This window comes from Oryx dammah, unplaced genomic scaffold (genome assembly GCF_014754425.2).
Source record: "Oryx dammah isolate SB20612 unplaced genomic scaffold, SCBI_Odam_1.1 HiC_scaffold_28, whole genome shotgun sequence".
Classification (NCBI taxonomy): domain Eukaryota; kingdom Metazoa; phylum Chordata; class Mammalia; order Artiodactyla; family Bovidae; genus Oryx; species Oryx dammah.
Genome location: NW_024070212.1, coordinates 11,581,228 through 11,605,826, shown reverse-complemented (window position 1 = coordinate 11,605,826; position 24,599 = coordinate 11,581,228). Strand labels below are relative to the sequence as shown.

The window sequence follows — 24,599 nt, the reverse complement described above, 5'->3', positions numbered from 1 at the left end:
GCTTATTTTTCCTCCCTGTTATGTTGCCCTCTGTGCTTTCAAGGCTTGCCACAGACTCGGCAGCGAGAGTGTTTCCTGGTGTTTGGAAACTTCTCTCTTTTTAAGACTCCCTTCCCGGGACAGAGCTCCCTCCTTATCTCTTTTGTCTCTTTTTTCGTCTTTTATATTTTTCTTACCTGTTTTTGAAGACGATGATCTGCTTTTCTGGGTGCCTGATGCCCTCTGCCAGCATTCAGAAGTTGTTTTGTGAAGTTTACTCAGTGTTGAAATGTTCTTTTGATGGATTTGTGAGGGAGAAAGTGGTCTCCTCATCCTATTACTCTGCCATCTTAGGACCGCCTCTGAATATTGAGTTTTAAGCCAGCCTTTTCACACTCCTATTTAACCATTATCAAGAGACTCTTTAGTTGCACTTTGCTTTTTCCATAAGGGTAGTGTCATCTGCACATCTTAGGTTATTGATATTTCTCCTGACAATCTTGATTACAACTTGCGCTTCATCCAGCCTGGATTTTTGTATGATGTACTCTGCATAGAAACTAAATAATCAGGTTGAAAACATACAGGCTTGATGTACTCCTTTCCCAGTTTTCACCAGTTTGTTGTTCCATGTCCTTTTCTACCTGTTGCTTCTCGACCTGCATACAGGTTTCTCAAACCATCTCTTGAAGAATTTTCAAAAAATTGTGATCCACACAGTCAAAGGCTTTAGCATAGTCAATGAAGCAGAAAGTGAAAGTCGCTCAGCCGTGTCCGACCCTTTGCCACCCCATGGACTGTATAGGCCAAAATACTGGAGAGGGTAGCTTTTCCCTTCTCCTGGTGATCCTCCCAACCCAGGGATCGAACCCAGGTCTCCTGCATTGCAAGTGGATTCTATACCAGCTGAGCTATAAGGGAAACCCTCAGTGATGCAGATGGAAATTCTCACATCCATACTCCATGGGTATATAGTTTTAATGCCTTTTTTTTTTTTTTTGAGTTCCCTTCCTTTATCTGTGTTCCAGCAGATGTTAACAATTTGATCTCTGGTTCTTCTACCTTTTCTAAATCCAGCTTGGACATCTAGAAGTTAACTTTTGGCACATGGTATAAATTACAACATTAAAAACAAAAGTTATAGCAGAGGCTACATAGTTGCTTGAGTTTCCTTTGTTTAGTTTATCAACATGCCCAGAATCCAGAAATGAAAAAATTAAAAGCACCAAATGAGTGAGTAATATTTAGTAAGAGTTTATTGTGGATATAAAAACAATTCACAAATAGGGAGATTTCAAATTAAAAGATTGATGTGAAGTTCAGAGGCATGAAATTACAGAATGATTTACAGAGTAGAAATGAGGAAGTTATTAATTTTTACAATGATTGGTTACTAGAGTAGAGTTTATCTTGCCATTTTTAGGTAGTTGACTTCTGTTTCTTTTATGATTGTCAGAGCCATTTGTGAAACAAACCTAGCTTGAGTTTCACTTACTTTTGTGAAATAAGTCGGTTTTAGTTTTCTTACATGGCTTAAACGTTTCCCCTGGTGGCTTCCCTGGTGGCTCCGAGGTTAAAGCATCTGCCTCCAATGCGGGAGACCCGGGTTCGATCCCTGGGTCAAGAATGCCCGGAGAAGGAAATGGCACCCTACTCCAGCATTCTTGCCTGGAGAATCCCATGGATGGAGGAGCCTGGTGGTCTACAGTCCACGGGGTCACAAAGAGTCATACACGACTGTGCCACTTCACTTAACTTACTTCACTTAAACGTTTCTGTCTGTCAAGAAATTCTCACATCCATACTTCATGTGTATGTAGGTTTAATACTCTTTAGATACTGTGACCGCCACTCAGACTGTATAGGATTGCTCAGTAGCTGTCCTCAGGCAACCATTAGATAACTGCTCACGTGAGCAATTGCCTTGTACTTCAGTGGAATGTCCTCTGTGTCCTCAGGCTTGCAGAAATCTTACTTCTGGACCTGAGGTGTGTGTCTTCCTTGATCTTGGAGTAGACTTTAAGGTACTTGTTGTATTTATTTTTGTAGGGAACTTAAGGGAATCAGAGGTAAATTTTCACCTTTTTATCTCTACCGTCTCAGTCTAATTTCACCAGTAAAGGAAGATCTTGTTTACTGATCTTCTTGATTGGAGTAATTGAGATTTTGAAATAATTTTTTTTTCCACTCAGGTTTTCCTTTGGTACCATGGGTATTATTGTGGAGTAAAGATCAAGCTCTGAGTACCATACTTCCTGGACATCATCTTCGTGTCCTAGTGAGTCTGTCAGTACCTTTAGCCAAGTATTAGCCAAGCAGGAGATACTAATGGTGATGATAAAAATGGTATAGAGAGCATAGGTTCACTGTTCCAGTATCTGACTCCCTGAAATGGGGGCTGGGGTTCTCAGAATCTCCCTTTCTCCTGTGCATCTCCATTCTCAGAGGACGTCTCTCTAAATGTACACCAAGGTACTGTGGCCACTCACAATGATCCATTTGGTATTCTCTCCAAGACCACCTGCACTACCTCTCTGTTACTGATCCCTCACTGTTAGTGCTATATTTGCTGTATGAGAGAATGAGATAGGTGGACCATCCAAAGGAATACTTCTAGACTAAAAGAGACTGGAAGTTCAGCAATTGTTTAGTATTACCCTCTTATTTAATAGATGTGGAAATAAAGGATTGGGAAGGTGAAATAACTCTTCAGCACCACAAGGGAGATTTTCCAAGCTAGTACATATAAAGGAGATGAAGACCAAAGAATGGAAATGAGGTGGAGTGGGAGTTCAGAGCTGTGGGAGGCACAGTTTTTCTGAGATGTGCAATGTGGGTCAAAGCTTTTTCAGTTGGGGAAGAGAGGAAGTCAATTTAGAGTACTGAAAAAAAAAAATGCTGAAATTAGAGATCAAATACCAGCTCCTAGAGTCAGAAGTTCTACTTCCCAGTGAAATGCCTCTTCTACCACTTCTGTTACTTGGAGTTATCCTTCCAGGTGGTGACAGTGAGGATGGTAAGAATAACTCTGGCTGCTCTCAGCACAGGTGCAGGGGTTCTGGATAAAGCATGCCACAACTACCACTAAGGGTCTGGGCTCTGCTGTCTCCAGCCCTCTCCCCTCTACTGGAGGCTGGAGATGGAGCCAGAAGCTTTGGGGGCAGGGGACTGCTTCAAGCTCTGTGTTGTTGTTCAGACTCTGGGTTCTGTTTCATTCTATCCTGATTCCACATTTCCCCTCATTCTTCTCTTTCCACCACTAGTGTTCCAGGGGCCAACCTCCTTCCATCTCAAGCAGATTTCAACCTTTGTCAACAGCACATGGGCTCAAAATCTAGGCTCAGGCTGGTTGGATGACTTGCAGATTCATGGCTGGGAGAGTGACTCGGGAACTGCCATCTTCCTGAAGCCCTGGTCCAAGGGCAACTTTAGTGATGAGGAGATGACTGAGCTGCAGGACATTTTCCGAGCCCACTTCATTTTCTTCACTCAGGAAGTGCAGGATCGAGTCAGTGAGTTGCAGTTGGAATGTGAGTATATTCCTCTCATCTGGAGAGACTCCCAGTGACTTTTCTTTCTCTTGTGTCAGGCTACTGCTGCCTCTGATGTTGGTTCCTTTCCCCCCTCTTTATCCAACTGCATGTACACGCTTGTCCAGATTAGCCTTCAAGCCCGACTCCATACCTCCACCCAGTATCTGAGATTATTCCTGTTTCTTGTTCTCTTCTGTGTACATGACCACTCTTGTGGTTATTTCTTGTTTCTGTCTATGTAACTTGCTTCTCTAAAACCCCAAGGAAGAACCTCCTTTTCCTACTCTGTGCTTGAGTGAACTTAAGTGTGACTTTCTGCTCCTCCAATTGATGTCCTCAAGCATCTGCCCCCCGATCCCTTCTCTACATGTAACCCTTCCCTCCACCGTGGAATGCTGCACTTCTGACTCCATCACACATTGCCCCTCTCCCCTCTTGCCCACTCTACATCCTTAAAACCGCCTAACCCCACCATTGATGATATGCATACGTCTCCCCAGTGCTCTTTCTGAAAAGCCCTGACTACTGCAATTGGTTTTAGGTCAATTATTTCACCTCTCAACTTGTCGCCACTAAAATAAAAATACCTATGCCTTTTTCTCATCTCTTTCTTTCCTGTTTGCTTTTTAATAACTTGTCTCAGTTTTCCTTTACACAGACCCTTTTGTAATCCAGATCATAGCAGGCTGTGAGCTGCATTCTGGGGAGGCCATAGAAAGCTCTTTGAGAGGAGCTTTAGGAGGACTGGATGTTTGGAGGATCCAGAATCATTCCTGTGTGCCTGCACCAGACAGCAGCAGCAGGGGGCAGAAGTTTTGTGCACTCATGACTCAGTATCAAGGCATCTCCGATATCATTGAGAGACTCCTCTCAGAAACCTGTCCTCGATATCTCCTGGGTGTCCTCGATGCAGGGAAGGCAGAACTGCAGAGGCAAGGTTAGTCTTATGCTCTCTTTAAGATATTTCTTTTTCTCCTCCCACCACTTTCTTTAAATTCAAAAGTGAGAAGTACCTAAATAGAGAAATGATTAATCAATAAGTCATTTGGTGCCCATAGGAGTGGAAGAGGCAACTGTCCATATTTGTGCATTTCTGAGTCCCCATGCTCTGGATTAGAGTCATAATCTGACATTCTTACTGCTCCTTCCTACCCCAGTGAAGCCTGAGGCCTGGCTGTCCAGTGGCCCTACTCCTGGGCCTGGCCGCCTACTGCTGGTGTGCCATGTCTCAGGATTCTACCCAAAAACTGTGCGTGTGAGGTGGATGAGGGGTGAGCAGGAGCAGCCTGGCACTCAGCAAGGAGACATCATGCCCAATGCTGACTGGACTTTGTATCTCCGAGTAACCCTAAATGTGGCAGCTGGGGAGGCGGCTGGCCTGAGTTGCCGAGTGAAGCACAGCAGTCTAGGAGACCAGGACATCATTCTCTACTGGGGTGAGAAGGAACTGCGGCCCGACATGGAATGGGAGGAAATGGTCCTCAAGAACAGAGAGGGGGACACAGGAAGGGGAGGGATTTGATGGATGAGAGAAGGATGGAGGGAAGAAGACAGGCATGGAGGGAGGATAGGCAGGGAGGAAAGAGAATCAGGGAGACAGAAAGAGAGAAGTCAGAGGGACAGAGTTTGAGGTTTATTTCTAGGACTACAGTGCCAGAGGTATGAAAATAGCTGACCTAATCTGTACAATAGATAAAAATGAAGTAGTCTTCACTACTGCAGTAATAGTCCCACTGTAGTCTCAGTGGGATTCAGCAAGAAGGAGAGATTAAGGGTGGGTGTGAGTATAAGACCTCTGGGAATCTGAGAAAGGGAACCCGAGATGCCCATGCATCAGAAGCAGTTAATGATGGTGCTGACACTCAGATGGGCAAGAAGGCCTGGAGAACTAGAGAATGGTTTTGAAGTGACATTCTTTTGTCTTCTCCCAATTGCCAGGACACCCCACATCCATTAGCTTGATACTTGTGGCAATAATAGTGCCCTCCTTGATCTTTTCGATATGCCTTGCATTATGGTTTTGGAGACGCTGGTGAGTTTTCAGTTTAAAATTTTTTTTTCTGTCCATCCTTTTATTCTTTCCCTCCTTTTTATCTATTAATATTACATCTCTTTAGTCTCAAAATTTCTGCTAGAACATTTCCCTTTTGTCCCCAACTCCCATTTGTAGGTAAATTTATTTTTAAAAATTGCAGTAAAATACATCATGGAAAATTGACTGCATTAGCCATTTTTACACGTATAGTTAAGTACATTCACATTTATGAAGCCAATCCTTAGAATTCTTTTCATCTTGATAAACTAGAAGTCTATTCCCATTAAAGCACTTTCCCCAATCCTTTCTCCCTCAGACCCTGCCAACCACCATTCTATTTTCTATCTATATGAATCTGTCTTCTCTAGGTACCTCATAGAAATGAAATCATTTGTCTTTGTGAATGGCTTGTTCCACCTAGCATTATGTCCTCATAATTCATTCATGTGGTGTCGTGTATTAGAATTTCTTTCCTTTTAAATTTTGTTTTGTTTACCTGTTCATCTCTCAGTAGACACTGGGGTGAATTCACATTTTAGCTGTTGTGAATAATGCTGCTATGAACATAGTGTACAAATATCTCTTAAGTTGAGCATTTTTTTGCTTGTGTTCTTAACAGGTCACATCAGAATATCTTGTGAGCCCTGACCATGTCTCCTTTTCCATTTGGAATAGTATCCAGGAACCCTGAAACTCAAGTTGTCAGCCTGTTAGTCAGTCTCATTATATTTCATCAAATAATCATCACATTTAATCAAATCATTGTTTCTGTAGGTTGTAAGATAAATCATCATTTATACCCTAGCAGAAACATAAATGAAAATTGTTATTATGAGACAATATCACTAGCAGTATCCACTCAGATTTGATAGATATGATTTGTGAGAAAGAATATACCTTGGAATAAATGAAATGATGTACACAACTCCATGGTGACATGCCTTTGACTTCTATTTTTTTTTTTTGCTTCTGCTGAAATATCATTGTTTCAAATTGAACTAACTATAGTTATGCTGAGGTAATTGTATTTGCAGAGTTGCTGAGCATTTTTAACATAATTTTACTCTCTTTATTTGGATGATTTTCTAACTATGAGGGTCAGCTGAGCAGCTTGTTTCTCCAGATAGCCTTCCTTACTGTTAGAGTGGAAGTAACTCTCCCTTGACTGGTACCGTGCAGAGATTCACCTTACTCTGTACCCAGAACACTGCAGTTCTTTTCTTTTCCTTCTACTTATGAGTTCCTTGAGAGAATGGCTTGTTCTCAGTGGATCCCTGTCAAAAACTTATTTCTGGTGGTAGAGTTATTACTGTTATTGTAAGACTATCATGTTTGTATAGGCTAGTGAAATATAGTATACAGTGGGACAGGTGGGTAGTATATAGTTTAGGTGATTATATAGTTGTGTTAAGTCACTTGGAACCAAGATTTTCTGTCTAGAGAAGTTGATATGAGGTAGATGTAATATTAAACTCTGTTATCTTAAACTTGAATTGCAAGTATAATTAAAAATCATAATATTTAGGTTTAAAAAATGTCCTGACTACTTAAAAAGCCACAAAACCAACACTCAGTGCTATCATTATGGCTCTGACATATTTTCACACTAAAGGAACCAAAGTACCATGAAGAAATGGCTGATTTCTAGTTGGCCCAGAAAGATTCTTCAAGACGCTGGAACAACTTTGCCATCAGTTCAGTTCAGTTCAGTTCAGTTCATTTGCTCAGTCATGTCCGACTCTTTGTGACCCCATGAACTGCAGCACACCAGGCCTCCCTGTCCATCACCAACTCCCGGAGTTCACCCAAACTCACATCCATCGAGTTGGTGATGCCATCCAGCCATCTCATCCTCTGTCGTCCCCTTCTCCTCCTGTCCCCAGTCCCTCCCAGCATCAGAGTCTTTTCCAAGGAGTCAACTCTTCGCATGAGGTGGCCAAAGTATTGGAGTTTGAGCTTTAGCATCATTCCTTCCAAAGAAATCCCAGGGTTGATCTCCTTCAGAATGGACTGGTTGGATCTCCTTGCACTCCAAGAGACTCTCAAGAGTCTTCTCCAACACCACAGTTCAAAAGCATCAATTCTGCTGTGCTCAGCTTTCTGTACAGTCCAATTCTTACATCCTTACATGACCACTGGACAAACCATAGCCTTGACTAGGCGGACCTTTGTTGGCAAAGTAATGTCTCTGCTTTTTAATATGCTATCTAAGTTGGTCATAACTTCCCTTCCAAGGAGGAAGCATCTTTTAATTTCATGGTTGCAATCACCCTCTGCAGTGATTTATTAGGGAAGTGCAAATCAAAACCACAATATAGTATCATCTCACTCCAGTCAGAATGGTCATCATCAAAATGTCTCTCCCAGGAGGAGGAAATGGCAATCCATTCCAGGATCATTTCATGACAGTCAGAATGGCTGCCATCAAAAAGTTTAGAAACAAAAGCTGGGGAGGGTGTGGAGAAAAGAGAGCCCTTTACACTGTTGGTGGGAATGTAAACTGATATAGGCACTATGGAGAACAGTGTGGAGATTCCTTAAGAAATTGGAAATAGAACTGCCATGTGACCTAGCAGTCCTACCGCTGAGCATGCATACTGAGGAAACCAGAAATGAAAGAGACACATGTACCCCACTGTTCACTGCAGAACTGTTTACAGTAGCTAGGACATGGAAGCAACCTAGATGTCTATCAGCGGATGAATGATAAGGAAATTGTGGTACATATACACAATGGAATATTACTCAGTTATAAAAAGGAATGCATTTGAGTTAGTTCTAATGAGGTGGATGAAATTGGAGCCTATTATACAGAATGAAGTGAGTCAGAAAAAGAAATAAAAATACTGTATATTAATGCATAATATGGAATTTAGAAAGATGATATTGACAATCCTTTATGTAAGGGACCAAAAGAGTCACCAATATAAAGAACAGACTTTTGGAATCTTTGGGAGAAGGTGAAGGTGGGATGATTTGAGAGAATAGCACTGAAACATGTATATTGCCATATGTAAAATAGATGACTGGTGCAAGTTTGGTGCATGAAGCAGGGCTCTCAAAACCAGTGCTCTGGGACAACTCACAGGGATGGGGTGGTGGGGGGAGGGGGTAAGGGGGTCCAGGATGGGGGGACCCATGTGCCCCCATGGCTGATTCATGTTGGTGTATGGCAAAAACCATTATAATATTGTAAAGTGCTTATCATCCAATAAAATATATTATTAATTTTAAAAATGTGAGGCAGGTTTGTAATTATACTGGGAAGAAAATAGAAGTTGAAAAACCTGGCATTTCACAGTTGGGAAGAGTTGGCTGTATTGTCCAAATTAGTAGGCAGACCACTGAAGTGAGTAAGTGAAGGATGACAAACGGGCTCCATTGTGAAAACATGTAAAATTCTGAATTATTGTGGCCCACCCACCTAAGGTCTATCTCCTGATACTTGATAGAAAAGTAACTTGAACAAGTTGGAAGATGAGATGTTAAAGTGTGAAATTGTGTTGAATAGTAAAAGTGTATGTTAGTATTTTATTAATTAGAGTTTAATTTTGTTCTAAATTTCTTTTTTAATATAAATTTATTATTTTAATTGGAGGTTAATTACTTTACAATATTGAATTGGTTTTGCCATACATCAACATGAATCCACCATAGGTATACATGTGTTCCCCATCCTGAACCCCCCTCCCTCCTCCCTCCCCATACCCTCCCTCTGGGTCGTCCCAGTGCACCAGCCCCAAGCATCCAGTATCATGCATCGAACCTGGACTGGTGATTCGTTTCATATATAATGGCATGTATAAGATTCTTTATTTTATTTATTTATTTATTTATTTTTTAATTTTTACTTTACAATTCTGTATTGGTTTTGGCATAGATTGACATGAATCCACCACAGGTGTACATGCGTTCCCAAACATGAACCGGGGGGGCGCCCCCCAGGCATGTGACCAGATGGCTGTAGTCACCTTTGTAAATGAGAGAAGATTTAACGTATCATTGCATCAACACATTTATAAATATTTATGGTTATTATTTATAATCATTTAATTATGTATTCTTTAGTTATTGATTATTTTGTTTGTGGTGAATTAAAAAAAATCTTTTTCATATTCTCACATGTGATAGGAAGCTTAACTGATCAAGTCAACAGAAAGCTTCAAGTTTATAGGAAATATATTAGTGCTGCAAAGAAGGATTAAATAGAATTTGTGAGTGCAGGAATTTACAATTCTGGGAAGCATAGGAAAGAGAATGTCTTCTTAAAAGATCCCTGGCCAAAGCTGCACACAAAAATATGTTTCATCATAGGCAGGAAAACAGATTAGGAGGAATTTGAGCAAGAATGAAGGAAAAACCAATGTATATCATGTTTCTAGGAAATTAGTATTAGCCATTTTTGCTTTGAAATCTACTTTTTATATGACTCTAGTTTGGTATCTAGAAACATTCTTTGGTCAATCTGATATTTGTTGTGGTCTATAAGTTTCAGAAGTGACTGATTTATGCTTTGTTCAATTTTCTGTGGTGATTCATACATTCAGTGCCTCAGTGTTTAATATGGAACTTAGAGATGGACCATCTTCACTCATACCTTTCTACTTTTTGCTTTTCTGGATTTTTAAACAGTGGTCACTAAGTTTTAGTTTTTGCAGTCTTATTACTATGCATTGTTTTTGCATAGGTGGGTGCACATCTTTTTCTACATTAAAAAAAAATAAGTTCATGTAGAAGTTCATACATGATTTTAAAGTGATACATATAGAAGGATTAACAGATTAAAAGTTATTTATTTGTAAATCAGAGAGACCAAAAGCAAGAATATAAGCTAAGATTTTAATTGAGGAAGCTATAGGAACATGATCAATAAAAATTTTACCATAGAAAAGTGAAAAAAAATAAAGAAAAACAAAAAATAGATAAAGGTGGCACAACACTTAAGGAACACACTGCTTGAGAAAATTAATAAAAACACTACAACCTCTCTCAGAGCTAATGAAAAGAGTAATAAGTTTTAGAAAAGTAGACATATTACTGCATAATACAGAAGTTAAAATAAGAAAATACTGTGTATAATTTATATCAATGCATTTGTTATAGATAAAATTTTATTTTTAAAAACTCCCAGTAAAGGAAGAAAATATGAACATATAAGTAACTGTTAAGGAAAATAAACAAGGAGTTAACGTTTTTACTAGTTGTGCAGGTCCTAAGTCCAGACTACAAGGAATGGCAGGTAATAGTACTTCATGCACATTGTTCTAGGTAGAGAAAAAGATGGAAAATGATTGCAACTGATTTTAGGAGGCAATATTTTCATTATATCAAAGCCAGCAAGATTTTTTCCAGGAAAAAAAACAAACAAATATTAAACTAGTAGCTAATAGCAAATCTCATTTATTCACATTTATTTAGAAACTATCTCTATATAGATTCATATAAAATACTTGCAAGCAGAAACCAGCACTACGTGAAGTGGCATTTATCCAGCAAATGGAAAAATTATTTACCAATAAAAAAATCGCTTGATAGAATCACTTTCTTTAAAAAATTAAGGAAATATAACCATATAATCATCTCCAAAGTTATAGAAAAAGCATTTGATACCTTTAAATGTCCATTCTGATAAAACATTACTAACTCAGAATGAAAGGAAACTTCCACTGTATTGTCAAATGTAGCTATTAATACACATAGCCTACATGAGGTAAATTCAATTGTGAATGTTTAAAAGCATTCCAGTGAAAATCAACTACAAGTTGTCTGCCTGCTTTAATCTTCACCATTCAATAGAATATTAAGAGTCCTAGTTAATCCAGCAAGGTAAGGAAAATAAGGAGGGATCAAAAGAGAAATTAAACAAAAAGTATTATTTCTTCTGGTTCAAGATGATGGAGTAGATGAACATGTACTCATCTTCTCCTGCAAGAGTACCAAAATCACAACTAATGAACAACAAAGACAAAGAAGAAGTCACAGTGAGATGGTAGAATGGGCACAATCACAATAAAATCAAATCCCATATCCAATGGGTGGGTGACCCACAAACTGGAGAACAACAATACCAAAGAAGTTCTCCCACTGTTGTGAAGGTTCAGATCCCCATGTCAGGCTTCCCAGCCTGAGGACCCAGTAAGGGGACTGGGAATCCCCAGGGAATCTGACCTTGAAGCACAGCAGAATTTTATTAGAAGACTTCCATAGGACTGTGGGAAACAGACTTCAGGCTTGGAGGGCACAAATAAAACCTTGTGTGCACCAAGTCTCAGAGGAAAGGAGCAGTGACTCCACAGGAAACTGGAGCAAAACTATCTGCTAGTATTTGAGGACCTCCTGTAGAAGTGTGGGTTAGCAGGGGCACACTACAGAGACAGGGGAATTGGCAGCACCTGTTTGGGAAGGTCTCTTTTGGCATAAACACTCTTGGAGGTCACCATTAACCTGACCATAGAGCTTGTAGACTGAGGGCTAGTCACCTCGGGGGGGGGGGGGGGCGGGGTGGAAATCAGGGAAGGAGTGCAACCACACTCATCAGCAGATAATTGGATTAAAGCTTTACTGAGCAAGATCCTTCCCATCAGAGCAAGATCCAGTGTTTCTCACCACCAGTCCCTCCTATCAAGAAGCTTACATAAGCCTCTTAGCCTCCTCCATCAGAGGGCAGAAAGAAGAAGCATGAATAACCACAATCCCACAGCAACTAAAACAAACCACATTACAGAACGTTAATCAGCATGAAAAAGCAGAAAGTTACATCCCAGGTGAAGGGATAATACAAAACTATAGAAAAACAACTAAATGAAGTAGAGATAGGCAATCTTACAGAAAAAAAGAATTCAGAATAATTATCAGTTCAGTTCAGTTGCTCAGTCATGTCTGACTCTTTGCCACCCCATGGACTGCAGTGCACCAGGCTTTCCTGTCCATCACCAACTCCTGGAGTTAACTAAAAATCATGTCCATTGCATCAGTGATGCCATCCAACCATCTCACCCTCTGCTGCCTTCTTCTCCTTTTCTTTTCAATCTTTACCAGCATCAGGATCTTTGTCAGTGAGTTGGCTCTTCTCATCTGGTGGCCAAAGTACTGGAGTTTCAGCTTCAAAATCAGTCCTTCCAGTGAATGTTCACGGTTGATGTTCTTTAGGATTGACTGGTTGGATCTCCTTGAAGTCCAAGGGACTCTCAAGAGTCTTCCCCAACACCACAGTTCAAAAGCATCAATTCTTCAGCACTCAGCTTTCTTTATAGTCCAACTCTCACATGCATATATGACTACTGGAAAAACCATAGGGTTTTTTTTTTTTCATTGTTGTCTTACTTTAAGAAATTGTCATAGCCACTCCAGCCTTTTATTTTTATTTTTTTTAATTTATTTATTTATTTTTAATTTTTACTTTACAATTCTGTATTGGTTTTGGCATAGATTGACATGAATCCACCACAGGTGTACATGCGTTCCCAAACATGAACCCCCCTCCCACCCCCCTCCCCACAGCATCTCTCTGGGTCATCCCCGCGCATCAGCCCCAAGCGTGTCATATCCTGCATCAGACATAGACTGGCATTTCGATTCTTACATGATATTATACATGTTTCAATGCCATTCTCCCAAATCATCACACCCTCTCCCTCTCCCTCTGAGTCCAAAAGTCCGTTATACACATCTGTGTCTTTTTTGCTGTCCTGCATACAGGGTCATCATTGTCATCTTCCTAAATTCCATATATATGTGTTAGTATACTGTATTGGTGTTTTTCTTTCTGGCTCACTTCACTCTGTATAATCGGCTCCAGTTTCATCCATCTCATCAGAACTGATTCAAATGTATTCTTTTTAATGGCTGAGTAATACTCCATTGTGTATATGTACCACAGCTTTCTTATCCCTTCATCTACTGATGGACATCTAGGTTGTTTCCATGTCCTGGCTATTATAAACAGTGCTGCAATGAACATTGGGGTACCTGTGTCTCTTTCAATTCTGGTTTCCTCTGTGTGTATGCCCAACAGTGGGATTGCTGGGTCATAAGGCATTTCTATTTGCAATTTTTTAAGGAATCTCCACACTGTTCTCCATAGTGGCTGTACTAGTTTGCATTCCCACCAACAGGGTAGGAGGGTTCCCTTCTCTCCACACCCTCTCCAGCATTTATTGCTTGCAGATTTTTGGATCGCAGACATTCTAACTGGTGTGAAGTGGTACCTCATTGTGGTTTTGATTTGCATTTCTCTAATAATGAGTGATGTTGAGCATCTTTTCATGTGTTTGTTAGCCATCCGTATGTCTTCTTTGGAGAAATGTCTATTTAGTTCTTTGGCCCATTTTTTTATTGGGTCGTTTATTTTTCTGGAATTGAGCTGCAGGAGTTGCTTGTATATTTTTGAGATTAGTTGTTTGTCAGTTGCTTCATTTGCTATTATTTTCTCCCATTCGGAAGGCTGTCTTTTCACTTTGCTTATGTTTTCCTTTGTTGTGCAGAAGCTTTTAATTTTAATTAGATCCCATTTGTTTATTTTTGCTTTTATTTCCAGAATCCTGGGAGGTGGATCATAGAGGATCCTGCTGTGGTTTATGTCGGAGAGTGTTTTGCCTATGTTCTCCTCTAAGAGGTTTATAGTTTCTGGTCTTACATTTAGATCTTTAATCCATTTTGAGTTTATCTTTGTGTGCGGTGTTAGAAAGTGATCTAGTTTCATTCTTTTACAAGTGGTTGACCAGTTTTCCCAGGACCACTTGTTAAAGAGATTGTCTTTACTCCATTGTATATTCTTGCCTCCTTTGTCAAAGATAAGGTGTCCATATGTATGTGGATTTATCTCTGGGCTTTCTATTTTGTTCCATTGATCTGTATGTCTGTCTTTGTGCCAATACCATACTGTCTTGATGACTGTGGCTTTGTAGTAGAGCCTGAAGTCAGGCAAATTGATTCCTCCAGTTCCATTCTTCTTTCTCAAGATTGCTTTGGCTATTCGTGGTTTTTTGTATTTCCATACAAATCTTGAAATTATTTGTTCTAGTTCTGTGAAAAATATCGCCGGTATCTTGATAGGGATTGCATTGAATTTGTAAATTGCGTTGGGTAATATACTCATTTTCACTATATTGATTCTTCCAATCCATGAGCATGGCATATTTCTCCATCTATTAGTGTCCTCTTTGATTTCTTTCATCAGTGTTTTAAAGTTTTCTGTATATAGGTCTTTAGTTTCTTTAGGTAGATATATTCCTAAGTATTTTATTCTTTTTGTTGCAATGGTGAATGGAATTGTTTCCTTAATTTCTTCTTCTACTTTCTCATTATTAGTGTATAGGAATACAAGGGATTTCTGTGTGTTGATTTTATATCCTGCAACTTTACTATATTCATTAATTAGCTCTAGTAATTTTCTGGTAGAGTCTTTAGTGTTTTCTATGTAGAGGATCATGTCATCTGCAAACAGTGAGAGTTTTACTTCTTCTTTTCCAATTTGGATTCCTTTTCTTTCTTTTTCTGCTCTGATTGCTGTGGCCAGAACTTGCAGAACTATGTTGAATAGTAGTGGTGAAAGTGGGCACCCTTGTCTTGTTCCTGACTTTAGGGGAAATGCTTTCAATTTTTCACCATTGAGGATAATGTTTGCTGTGGGTTTGTCATATATAGCTTTTATTATATTGAGGTATGTTCCTTCTATTCATGCTTTCTGGAGAGTTTTTATCATAAATGGATGTTGAATTTTGTCAAAGGCCTTCTCTGCATCTATTGAGATAATCATACGGTTTTTATTTTTCAATTTTTTAATGTGGTGAATTACATTGATTGATTTGCGGATGTTGAAGAATCCTTGCATCCCTGGGATAAAGCCCACTTGGTCATGGTGTACGATCTTTTTAATGTGTTGTTGGATTCTGATTGCTAGAATTTTGTTGAGGATTTTTGCATCTATGTTCATCAGTGATATTGGCCTGTAGTTTTCCTTTTTTGTAGTATCTTTGTCAGGTTTTGGTATTAGGGTGATGGTGGCCTCATAGAATGAGTTTGGAAGTTTCCCTTCCTCTGCAATTTTCTGGAAGAGTTTGAGTAGGATAGGTGTTAACTCTTCTCGAAATTTTTGGTAAAATTCAGCTGTGAAGCCGTCTGGACCTGGGCTTTTGTTTGCTGGAAGATTTCTGATTACAGTTTCAATTTCCGTGCTTGTGATGGGTCTGTTAAGATTGTCTATTTCTTCCTGGTTTAGTTTTGGAAAATTGTATTTTTCTAAGAATTTGTCCATTTCTTCCAGGTTGTCCATTTTATTGGCATATAATTGCTGATAGTAGTCTCTTATGATCCTTTGTATTTCTGTGTTGTCTGTTGTGATCTCTCCATTTTCATTTCTAATTTTATTGATTTGATTTTTCTCTCTTTGTTTCTTGATGAGTCTGGCTAATGGTCTGTCAATTTTATTTATCCTTTCAAAGAACCAGCTTTTGGCTTTGTTGATTTTTGCTATGGTCTCTTTTGTTTCTTTTGCATTTATTTCTGCCCTAATTTTTAAGATTTCTTTCCTTCTGCTATCTCTGGGGTTCCCTAATTCTTCCTTTTCTAGTTGCTTTAGGTGTAGAGTTAGGTTATTTATTTGACTTTTTTCTTGTTTCTTGAGGTATGCCTGTATTGCTATGAACTTTCCTCTTAGCACTGCTTTTATAGTGTCCCACAGGTTTTGGGTTGTTGTGTTTTCATTTCATTAGTTTCTATGCATATTTTGATTTCTTTTTTGATTTCTTCTGTGATTTGTTGGTTATTCAGAAGCGTGTTGTTCAGCCTCCATATGTTGGAATTTTTAATAGGTTTCCTCCTGTAATTGAGATCTAATCTTAGTGCATTATGGTCAGAAAAGATGCTTGGAATGATTTCGATTTTTTTGAATTTATCAAGGTTATATTTATGGCCCAGGATGTGATCTACCCTTGAGAAGGTTCCATGAGCACTTGAGAAAAAGGTGAAATTCATTGTTTTGGGGTGAAATGTCCTATAGATATCAATTAGGTCTAACTGGTCTAATGTATCATTTAAAGTTTGCGTTTCTTTGTTAATTTTCTGTTTAGTTGATCTGTCCATATGTGTGAGTGGGGTACTAAAGTCTCCCACTATTATTGTGTTGTTGTTAATTTCCCCTTTCATACTTGTTAGCATTTGTCCTACATATTGCGGTGCTCCTATATTGGGTGCATATATATTTATAATTGTTATATCTTCTTCTTGGATTGATCCTTTGATCATTATGTAGTGGCCTTCTTTGTCTCTTTTCACATCCTTTGTTTTAAAGTCTATTTTATAGGATATGAGTATTGCCACTCCTGCTTTCTTTTGGTCTCTATTTGCATGGAATATCTTTTTCCAACCCTTCACTTTCAGTCTGTATGTGTCCCTTGTTTTGAGGTGGGTCTACTTGTAAGCAGCATATAGAGGGTTCTTGTTTTTGTATCCAATCGGCCAGTCTTTGCCTTTTGGTTGGGGCATTCAATCCATTTACGTTTAAGGTAATTATTGATAAGTATGATCCCGTTGCCATTTGTTTTATTATTTTGGGTTCGGTTTTATACTCCCTTTTTGTGTTTCCTGTCTAGAGAATATCCTTTAGAATTTGTTGGAGAGCTGGTTTGGTGGTGCTGAATTCTCTCAGCTTTTGCTTGTCTGTAAAGCTTTTGATTTCTCCTTCGTATTTGAATGAGATCCTTGCTGGGTATAGTAATCTGGGCTGTAGGTTATTTTCTTTCATCACTTTAAGTATGTCTTGCCATTCCCTCCTGGCCTGAAGAGTTTCTATTGAGAGATCAGCTGTTATCCTTATGGGAATCCCCTTGTGTGTTATTTGTTGTTTTTCCCTTGCTGCTTTTAATAGTTGTTCTTTGTGTTTGATCTTTGTTAATTTGATTAATATGTGTCTTGGGGTGTTTCGCCTTGGTTTTATCCTATTTGGGACTCTCTGGGTTTCTTGGACTTGGGTGATTATTTCCTTCCCCATTTTAGGGAAGTTTTCAACTATTATCTCCTCAAGGATTTTCTCATGGTCTTTCTCTTTGTCTTCTTCTTCTGGGACTCCTATAATTCGAATGTTGGAGTGTTTCATATTGTCCTGGAGGTCTCTGAGATTGTCCTCATTTCTTTTAATTCGTTTTTCTTTTTTCCTCTCTGATTCATTTATTTCTACCATTCTGTCTTCTATTCCACTAATCCTATCTTCTGCCTCCGTTATTCTATTATTTGTTGCCTCCAGAGTGTTTCTGATCTCATTTATTGCATTATTCATTGTATATTGACTCTTTTTTATTTCTTCTAGGTCCTTGTTGAACCTTTCTTGCATCTTCTCAATCCTTGTCTCTAGGGTATTTATCTGTGATTCCATTTTGACTTCAAGATTTTGGATCATTTTCACTATCAATATTCGGAATTCTTTCTCAGGTAGATTCCCTATCTCTTCCTCTTTTGTCTGGTTTGGTGGGCATTTCTCCTGCTCCTTTACCTGTTGGGTATTCCTCTGTCTCTTCATCTTGGTTATCACGAATCCCTTATAATAATGTAAACAAAATAACTTTTCCCTAAAAGGTGAACTTGAGCACTTCAGTCCACTCTTTCAGGACTTGCACTTCTTCTCGGACTTCCTGATGGAGAACGACTTCTTTTTGGAGATGGAGACCTGGACTTTGATCGGCTGCTTCTAGGCCGTGAAAGAGACCTGGATCTTGATCTCGACCTGGACCGGGATTGGAAATACCTCGATCCTTTTATAGAACCAGACCTAGATCGTCTGAGTGAAGCTGATCTTGATCTACAAAGAGACACAGATCTTGATCGCCGAGGAGATGCTGATCTTGACCTCCTTCCCCTGCTCCTGCTGCGTGAGCGAGAGTATCGTCTACCTCTGGATCTCGAATGTGATCTAGACCGTGACCTGCTTCTTCTTCGGCGGCTATAGCGATGACAATCATAAGCATAATGTCCCTTTTCGCCACACTCATAGCATCTATCATTGAGATCAAAGGGACGTCGGGCAGGTGGTCTATCAAATCGAGATCTCCGAGGCATGCCTGTTGATAGTTCAACTCTCACTCGGGAACCACAAATAACTTTTCCATCCAGGCCTCGAACTGCATCTTCTGCATCTCTAGGGTCTTCAAATTCCACAAAAGCAAATCCTGGAGGATTTCTGGCAATCCACACAGTTCTCAAAGGCCCATAATAACTGAAAGCCCTTTCTAACTCTCCTTTGCCAGCACCAGTTCCCAGGTTACCAACATACACCTTGGTTTCTCCTCCGTACCGCCCGTAGTGCGACATGATGACTGGCCTGCGAGCTGGGCTCTTTCAGCTCGCAGCGCCCAGAGAACGATCAATACAAAACCAACCAAACCGCCTCACACGCCAACGGTCCCGGCGGCACTCTGGAAAAACCATAGTTTTGACTAGATGGATCTTTGTTGGTAAAGTAATGTCTCTGCTTTTTAGTATGCTGTCTAGATTGGTCATAGCTTTTCTTTCAAGGAACAAGCATCTTTTAATTTCATGGCTGCAGTCACCATCTGCAGTGATTTTGGAGCCCAGAAAAATAAAGTCAGCCACTGTTTCCACTGTTTCCTCATCTATTTGTCATGAAGTGATGGGACCAGATGCCATGATATTAGTTTTAAGCCAACTTTTTCACTCCCCTCTTTCACTTACATCAAGAGACTCTTTAGTTCTTTTTCACTTTCTACCACTAAGGGTGGTGTCATCTGTTTATCTGAGGGTATTGATATTTCTCCCAGCAATCTTGAATTCAGCTTGTGCTTCATTCAGTCTGGCATTTCTCATGATGTACTCTGCATTTAAGTTAAATAAGCAGGGTGACAATATACAGCCTTGAGGGACTCCTTTCCCAATATGGAACCAGCCATGTGTTCCATGTCCAGTTCTAAGTGTTGCTTCTTGACCTGCATACAGATTTCTCAGGAGGAAGGTCGGGTGGTCTGGTATTCCCATCTCTTGAAGAATTTTCCAGTTTGTTGTGATCCATACAGTCAAAGGCTTTGGCATAGTCAATAAAGCAACTCTCGGAACTCTCTTGCTTTTTCGATGATCCAGCAGATGTTGGAATTTTGATCTCTGGTTCCTCTGCCTTTTCTGAAACCAGCTTGAACATCTGGAAGTTCACAGTTCATGTACTGTTGAAACCTGGCTTGGAGAATTTTGAGCATTACTTTAGTAGTGTGTGAGATGAGCACAATTGTGTGGCAGTTTGGACATTCTTTGGCATTACATTTCTTTGGTGTTGGAATGAAACTGACCTTTTCCAGTCTTGTGGTCACGCTGAGTTTTCCAAATTTGCTGGCATATTGAGTGCAACAGTTTCACAGCATCATCTTTTAGGATTTGAAATAGCTCAACTGGAATTCCATCACCTCCACTAGCTTTGTTTGCAGTGATGTTTCCTAAGGCCTACTTGACTTCACATTCTAGGATGTCTGGCTCTAGATGAGTGATCACACCATCATGATTATCTGGGTCATGAAGATCTGTTTTGAAACCTTCTTCTGTGTATTGTTACCAGCTCTTCTTAATATCTTCTGCTTCTCTTAGGTGTGTACCATTTCTGTCCTTTATCGAGCCCATCTTTGCATGAAATATTCCCTTGGTATCTCTAATTTTCTTGAAGAGATGTCTAATCTTTTCCATTCTATTGTTTTCCTCTATTTCTTTTCTTTTCTTTTTTTGTTCTCTAACTCTATTTTTTAAAAAAATTTTATTTTTACTTTATTTTGCTTTACAATACTGTATTGGTTTTGCCATACGTTAACATGAATCCACCACGGGTGTACATGCGTTCCCAATCCTGAACCCCCCTCCCACCTCCCACCGCATATCATCTCTCTGGATCTTCCCCATGCACCAGCCCCAAGCATCCTGTATCCTGCATCAATCATAGACTGGCAATTCGTTTCTTACATGATAGTATACATGTTTCAATGCCATTCTCCCAAATCATCCCACCCTCTCCCTCTCCCTCAGAGTCCAAAAGTCTGTTTTATACATCTGTGTCTCTTTTGCTGTCTCACATAACCCTGGGCCATAAATCTAACCTTGATAAATTAAAAAAAAAAATGAAATCATTCCAAGCATCTTTTCTGACCATAATGCACTAAGATTAGATCTCAATTATAAGAGAAAAACTATTACAAATTCCAAGATATGGAGGCTTAACAACATGCTTCTGAATAACCAACAAATCACAGAAGGAATCAAAAAAGAAATCAAAATATGCATAGAAACGAATGAAAATGAAAACTCAACAACACAAAACCCTGTGGGACACTATAAAAGCAGTGCTAAGAGGAAAGTTCATAGCAATACAGGCATACCTCAAGAAACAAGAAAAAAGTCAAATAAATAACCTAAGTCTACACCTAAAGCAACTAGAAAAGGAAGAAATGGAGAACCCCAGAGTTAGTAGAAGGAAAGAAATCTTAAAAATTAGGGCAGAAATAAATGCGAAAGAAACAAAAGAGACCATAGCAAAAATCAACAAAGCAAAAAGCTGGTTCTTTGAAAGGATAAATAAAATTGACAAACCATTAGCCAGACTCATCAAGAAACAAAGGGAGAAAAATCAAATCAATAAAATTAGAAATGAAAATGGAGAGATCACAAAAGACAACACAGAAATACAAAGGATCATAAGAGACTACTATCAGCAATTATATGCCGATAAAATGGACAACCTGGAAGAAATGGACAAATTATTAGAAAAGTCCAACTTTCCAAAACTGAACCAGGAAGAAATAGAAAATCTTAACAGACTCATCACAAGCACGGAAATTGAAACTGTAATCAGAAATCTTCCAGTAAACAAAAGCCCAGGTCCAGACGGCTTCACAGCTGAATTCTACCAAAAATTTTGAGAAGAGCTAACACCTATCCTACTCAAACTCTTCCAGAAAATTGCAGAGGAAGGTAAACTTCCAAACTCATTCTATGAGGCCACTATTACCCTAATACCAAAACCTGACAAAGATGCCACAAAAAAAGAAATCTACAGGCCAATATCACTGATGAACATAGATGCAAAAATCCTTAACAAAATTCCAGCAATCAGAATCCAACAACACATTTAAAAGATCATACACCATGACCAAGTGGGCTTTATCCCAGGGATGCAAGGATTCTTCAACATCCGCAAATCAATCAATGTAATTCACCACATTAAAAAATTGAAAAATAAAAGCCATATGATTATCTCAATAGATGCAGAGAAAGCCTTTGACAAAATTCAACATCCATTTATGATAAAAACTCTCCAGAAAGTAGGAATAGAAGGAACAAACCTCCACATAATAAAAGCTATATATAACAAACCCACAGCAAACATTATCCTCAATGGTGAAAAATTGAAAGCATTTCCCCTAAAGTCAGGAACAAGACAAGGGTGCCCACTTTCACCGCTACTATTCAACATAGTTCTGGAAGTTTGGGCCACAGCAATCAGAGCAGAAAAAGAAAGAAAAGGAATCCAAATTGGAAAAGAAGAAGTAAAACTCTCACTGTTTGCAGATGACATGATCCTCTACATAGAAAACCCTAAAGACTCCACCAGAAAACTACTAGAACTAATCAATGAATATAGTAAAGTTGCAGGGTATAAAATCAACACACAGAAATCCCTTGCCTTCCTATACACTAATAATGAGAAAATAGAAAGAGAAACTAAGGAAACAATTCCATTCACCATTGCAATGAAAAGAATAAAATACTTAGGAATATATTTACCTAAAGAATCTAAAGACCTATATATAGAAAACTATAAAACACTGATGAAAGAAATCAAAGAGGACACTAATAGATGGAGAAATATACCATGTTCATGGATTGGAAGAATCAATATAGTGAAAATGAGTATACTACCCAAAGCAATCTATAGATTCAATGCAATCCCTATCAAGCTACCAAAGGTACTTTTCACAGAGCTAGAACAAATAATTTCACAATTTGTATGGAAATACAAAAAACCTCGAATAGCCAAAGCAATCTTGAGAAAGAAGAATAGAACTGGAGGAATCAATCTGCCTGACTTCAGGCTCTACTACAAAGCCACAGTCATCAAGACAGTATTGTACTGGCACAAAGACAGAAATCTAGATCAGTGGAACAGAATAGAAAGCCCAGAGATAAATCCACACACCTATGGACACCTTATCTTTGACAAAGGAGGCAAGAATATACAATGGATTAAAAACAATCTCTTTAACAAACGGTGCTGGGAAAACTGGTCAATCACTTTTAAAAGAATGAAACTAGATCACTTTCTAACGCCATACACAAAACTAAACTCAAAATGGATTAAAGATTTAAACGTAAGACTAGAAACTATAAAACTCCTAGAGGAAAACATAGGCAAAACACTCTCCGACATAAATCACAGCAGGATCCTCTATTTCTTTTCATTGATCACTGAGGAAGTCTTTCTTATCTCTCCTTGATGTTCTTTGGAACTCTGCATTCAAATGGGCATATCTTTCCTTTTCTTCTTTTCATAGCTGTTTGTAAGGCCTCCTCAGACAAACATTTTGCCTTTTTGCATTTCTTTTTCTTGGGGATGGTCTTGATCACTGCCTCCTGTACAATGTCGTGGACCTCAGTTCGTAGTTCTTCAGGCACTCTGTCTATCAAATCTAGTCCTTTGAATCTATTTGTCACTTTCACTGTATAGTTGTAAAGGATTTGATTTAGGTCATACCTGAATAGTCTAGTGGTTTTCCCTACTTTCTTCAATTTAAGTCTGAATTTGGCAATAAGGAGTTCCTGATCTGAGCCACAGTCAGCTCCTGGCCTTCTTTTTGCTGACTGTATAGAGCTTTTCCATCCTTGACTGCAAAGAATATAATCAATCTAATTTCGGTATTGACCATCTGGTGATGTCCATGTGTAGAGTCGTCTCTTGTTTTGTTGGAAAAGGGTGTTTGCTATGACCAATTCTCTTGGCAAAACTCTGTTAGCCTTTGACCTGCTTCATTTGTACTCCAAGGTCAAATTTGCCTGTTACTCCAGATCTCTTGACTTCCTACCTTTGCATTCCAGTCCCCTATAGTGAAGAGGACATCTGTTTTTGGTGTTAGTTCTAGAAGGTCTTGTAGGTCTTCATAGAACTGTTCAATTTCAGGTTTTTCAGCATTCCTGGTTGGGGCATAGACTTGGATTACTGTGATATTGAATGGTTTGCCTTGCTAATGAACAGATATCATTCTATTTATTTTATTTTTTTTTTGGCTTGCATCCAAGTACTGCATTTAGGACTCTTCTGTTGACTATGATGGCTACTCCATTTCTTCTAACGGATTGTTGCCCACAGTAGTAGACATAGTGGTCATCTGAGTTAAATTCAGCCATTCCAGACCATTTTAGTTCACTGGTTCCTAAAATGTTGACATTCACTCTTGCCATCTCCTGGTTGACTGCTTCCAATTTGCCTTGATTCATGGATCTAACATTCCAGGTTCCTATGTAATATTGCTCTTTACAGCATCAGGCTTTACTTCCATCACTTGTCACAGCCACAACTGTGTATTGTTTTTGCTTTTGGTCCATCTCGTCATTCTTTCTGGAGTTATATCTCCACTGATCTCCAGTAGCATATTGGGGACCTACCGACCTGGGGAGAATAATGATAGTGAATATGATTTAGGATCTCAGAAAAAGAAAGCAGGCCAGGATTGAGAAGATGCAAGAAATGTTTATCAAAAACTACAAGAACTAAAGAATAAACAGATCAATAAAACACTAGAAAGAATCCATAGCAGAAAAACTGAGGCAGAAGCACAGATAAATGACCTGGAGGACAGAATGGTAGAAATCACTGCTGCAGAACAGAATATAGAAAAAAGAATGAAAAATAATGAAGACAACCTTAGAGACCTCTTGAACAACATTAAATGCATGAATATTCACATTGTAGGGATTCCAGAAGCAGAAGAGAGAGAGAAAGGACCTGATAGAATACTTGAAGAGATAATAGCTGAAAACTTCTCTAACATGGTTAAGGAAATAATTGACCAAGTCCA

General features: G+C 39.0%; 2 protein-coding genes across 2 annotated transcripts; one reads left to right on the top strand and one right to left on the bottom strand.

Annotated features, from left to right (window-relative positions):
* The first annotated feature begins 2,928 nt into the window (after positions 1-2,928).
* LOC120855647 (T-cell surface glycoprotein CD1b-2-like) lies at positions 2,929-6,255 on the top strand. Its single transcript, XM_040230189.1, has 6 exons — positions 2,929-2,995; positions 3,243-3,509; positions 4,171-4,449; positions 4,670-4,948; positions 5,451-5,544; positions 6,167-6,255. Exons 1-6 carry the CDS (start codon positions 2,935-2,937, stop codon positions 6,186-6,188), a joined length of 1,002 nt encoding a protein of 333 aa, XP_040086123.1. The 5' UTR covers positions 2,929-2,934; the 3' UTR covers positions 6,189-6,255.
* Positions 6,256-18,073: 11,818 nt separating this feature from the next.
* On the bottom strand, positions 18,074-18,949 carry LOC120855646 (serine/arginine-rich splicing factor 7-like). The gene has a single exon (XM_040230188.1). The coding sequence runs from the start codon at positions 18,847-18,849 to the stop codon at positions 18,133-18,135; it is 717 nt and encodes a 238-aa protein (XP_040086122.1). The 5' UTR covers positions 18,850-18,949; the 3' UTR covers positions 18,074-18,132.
* Between the last annotated feature and the right edge of the window lie 5,650 nt (positions 18,950-24,599).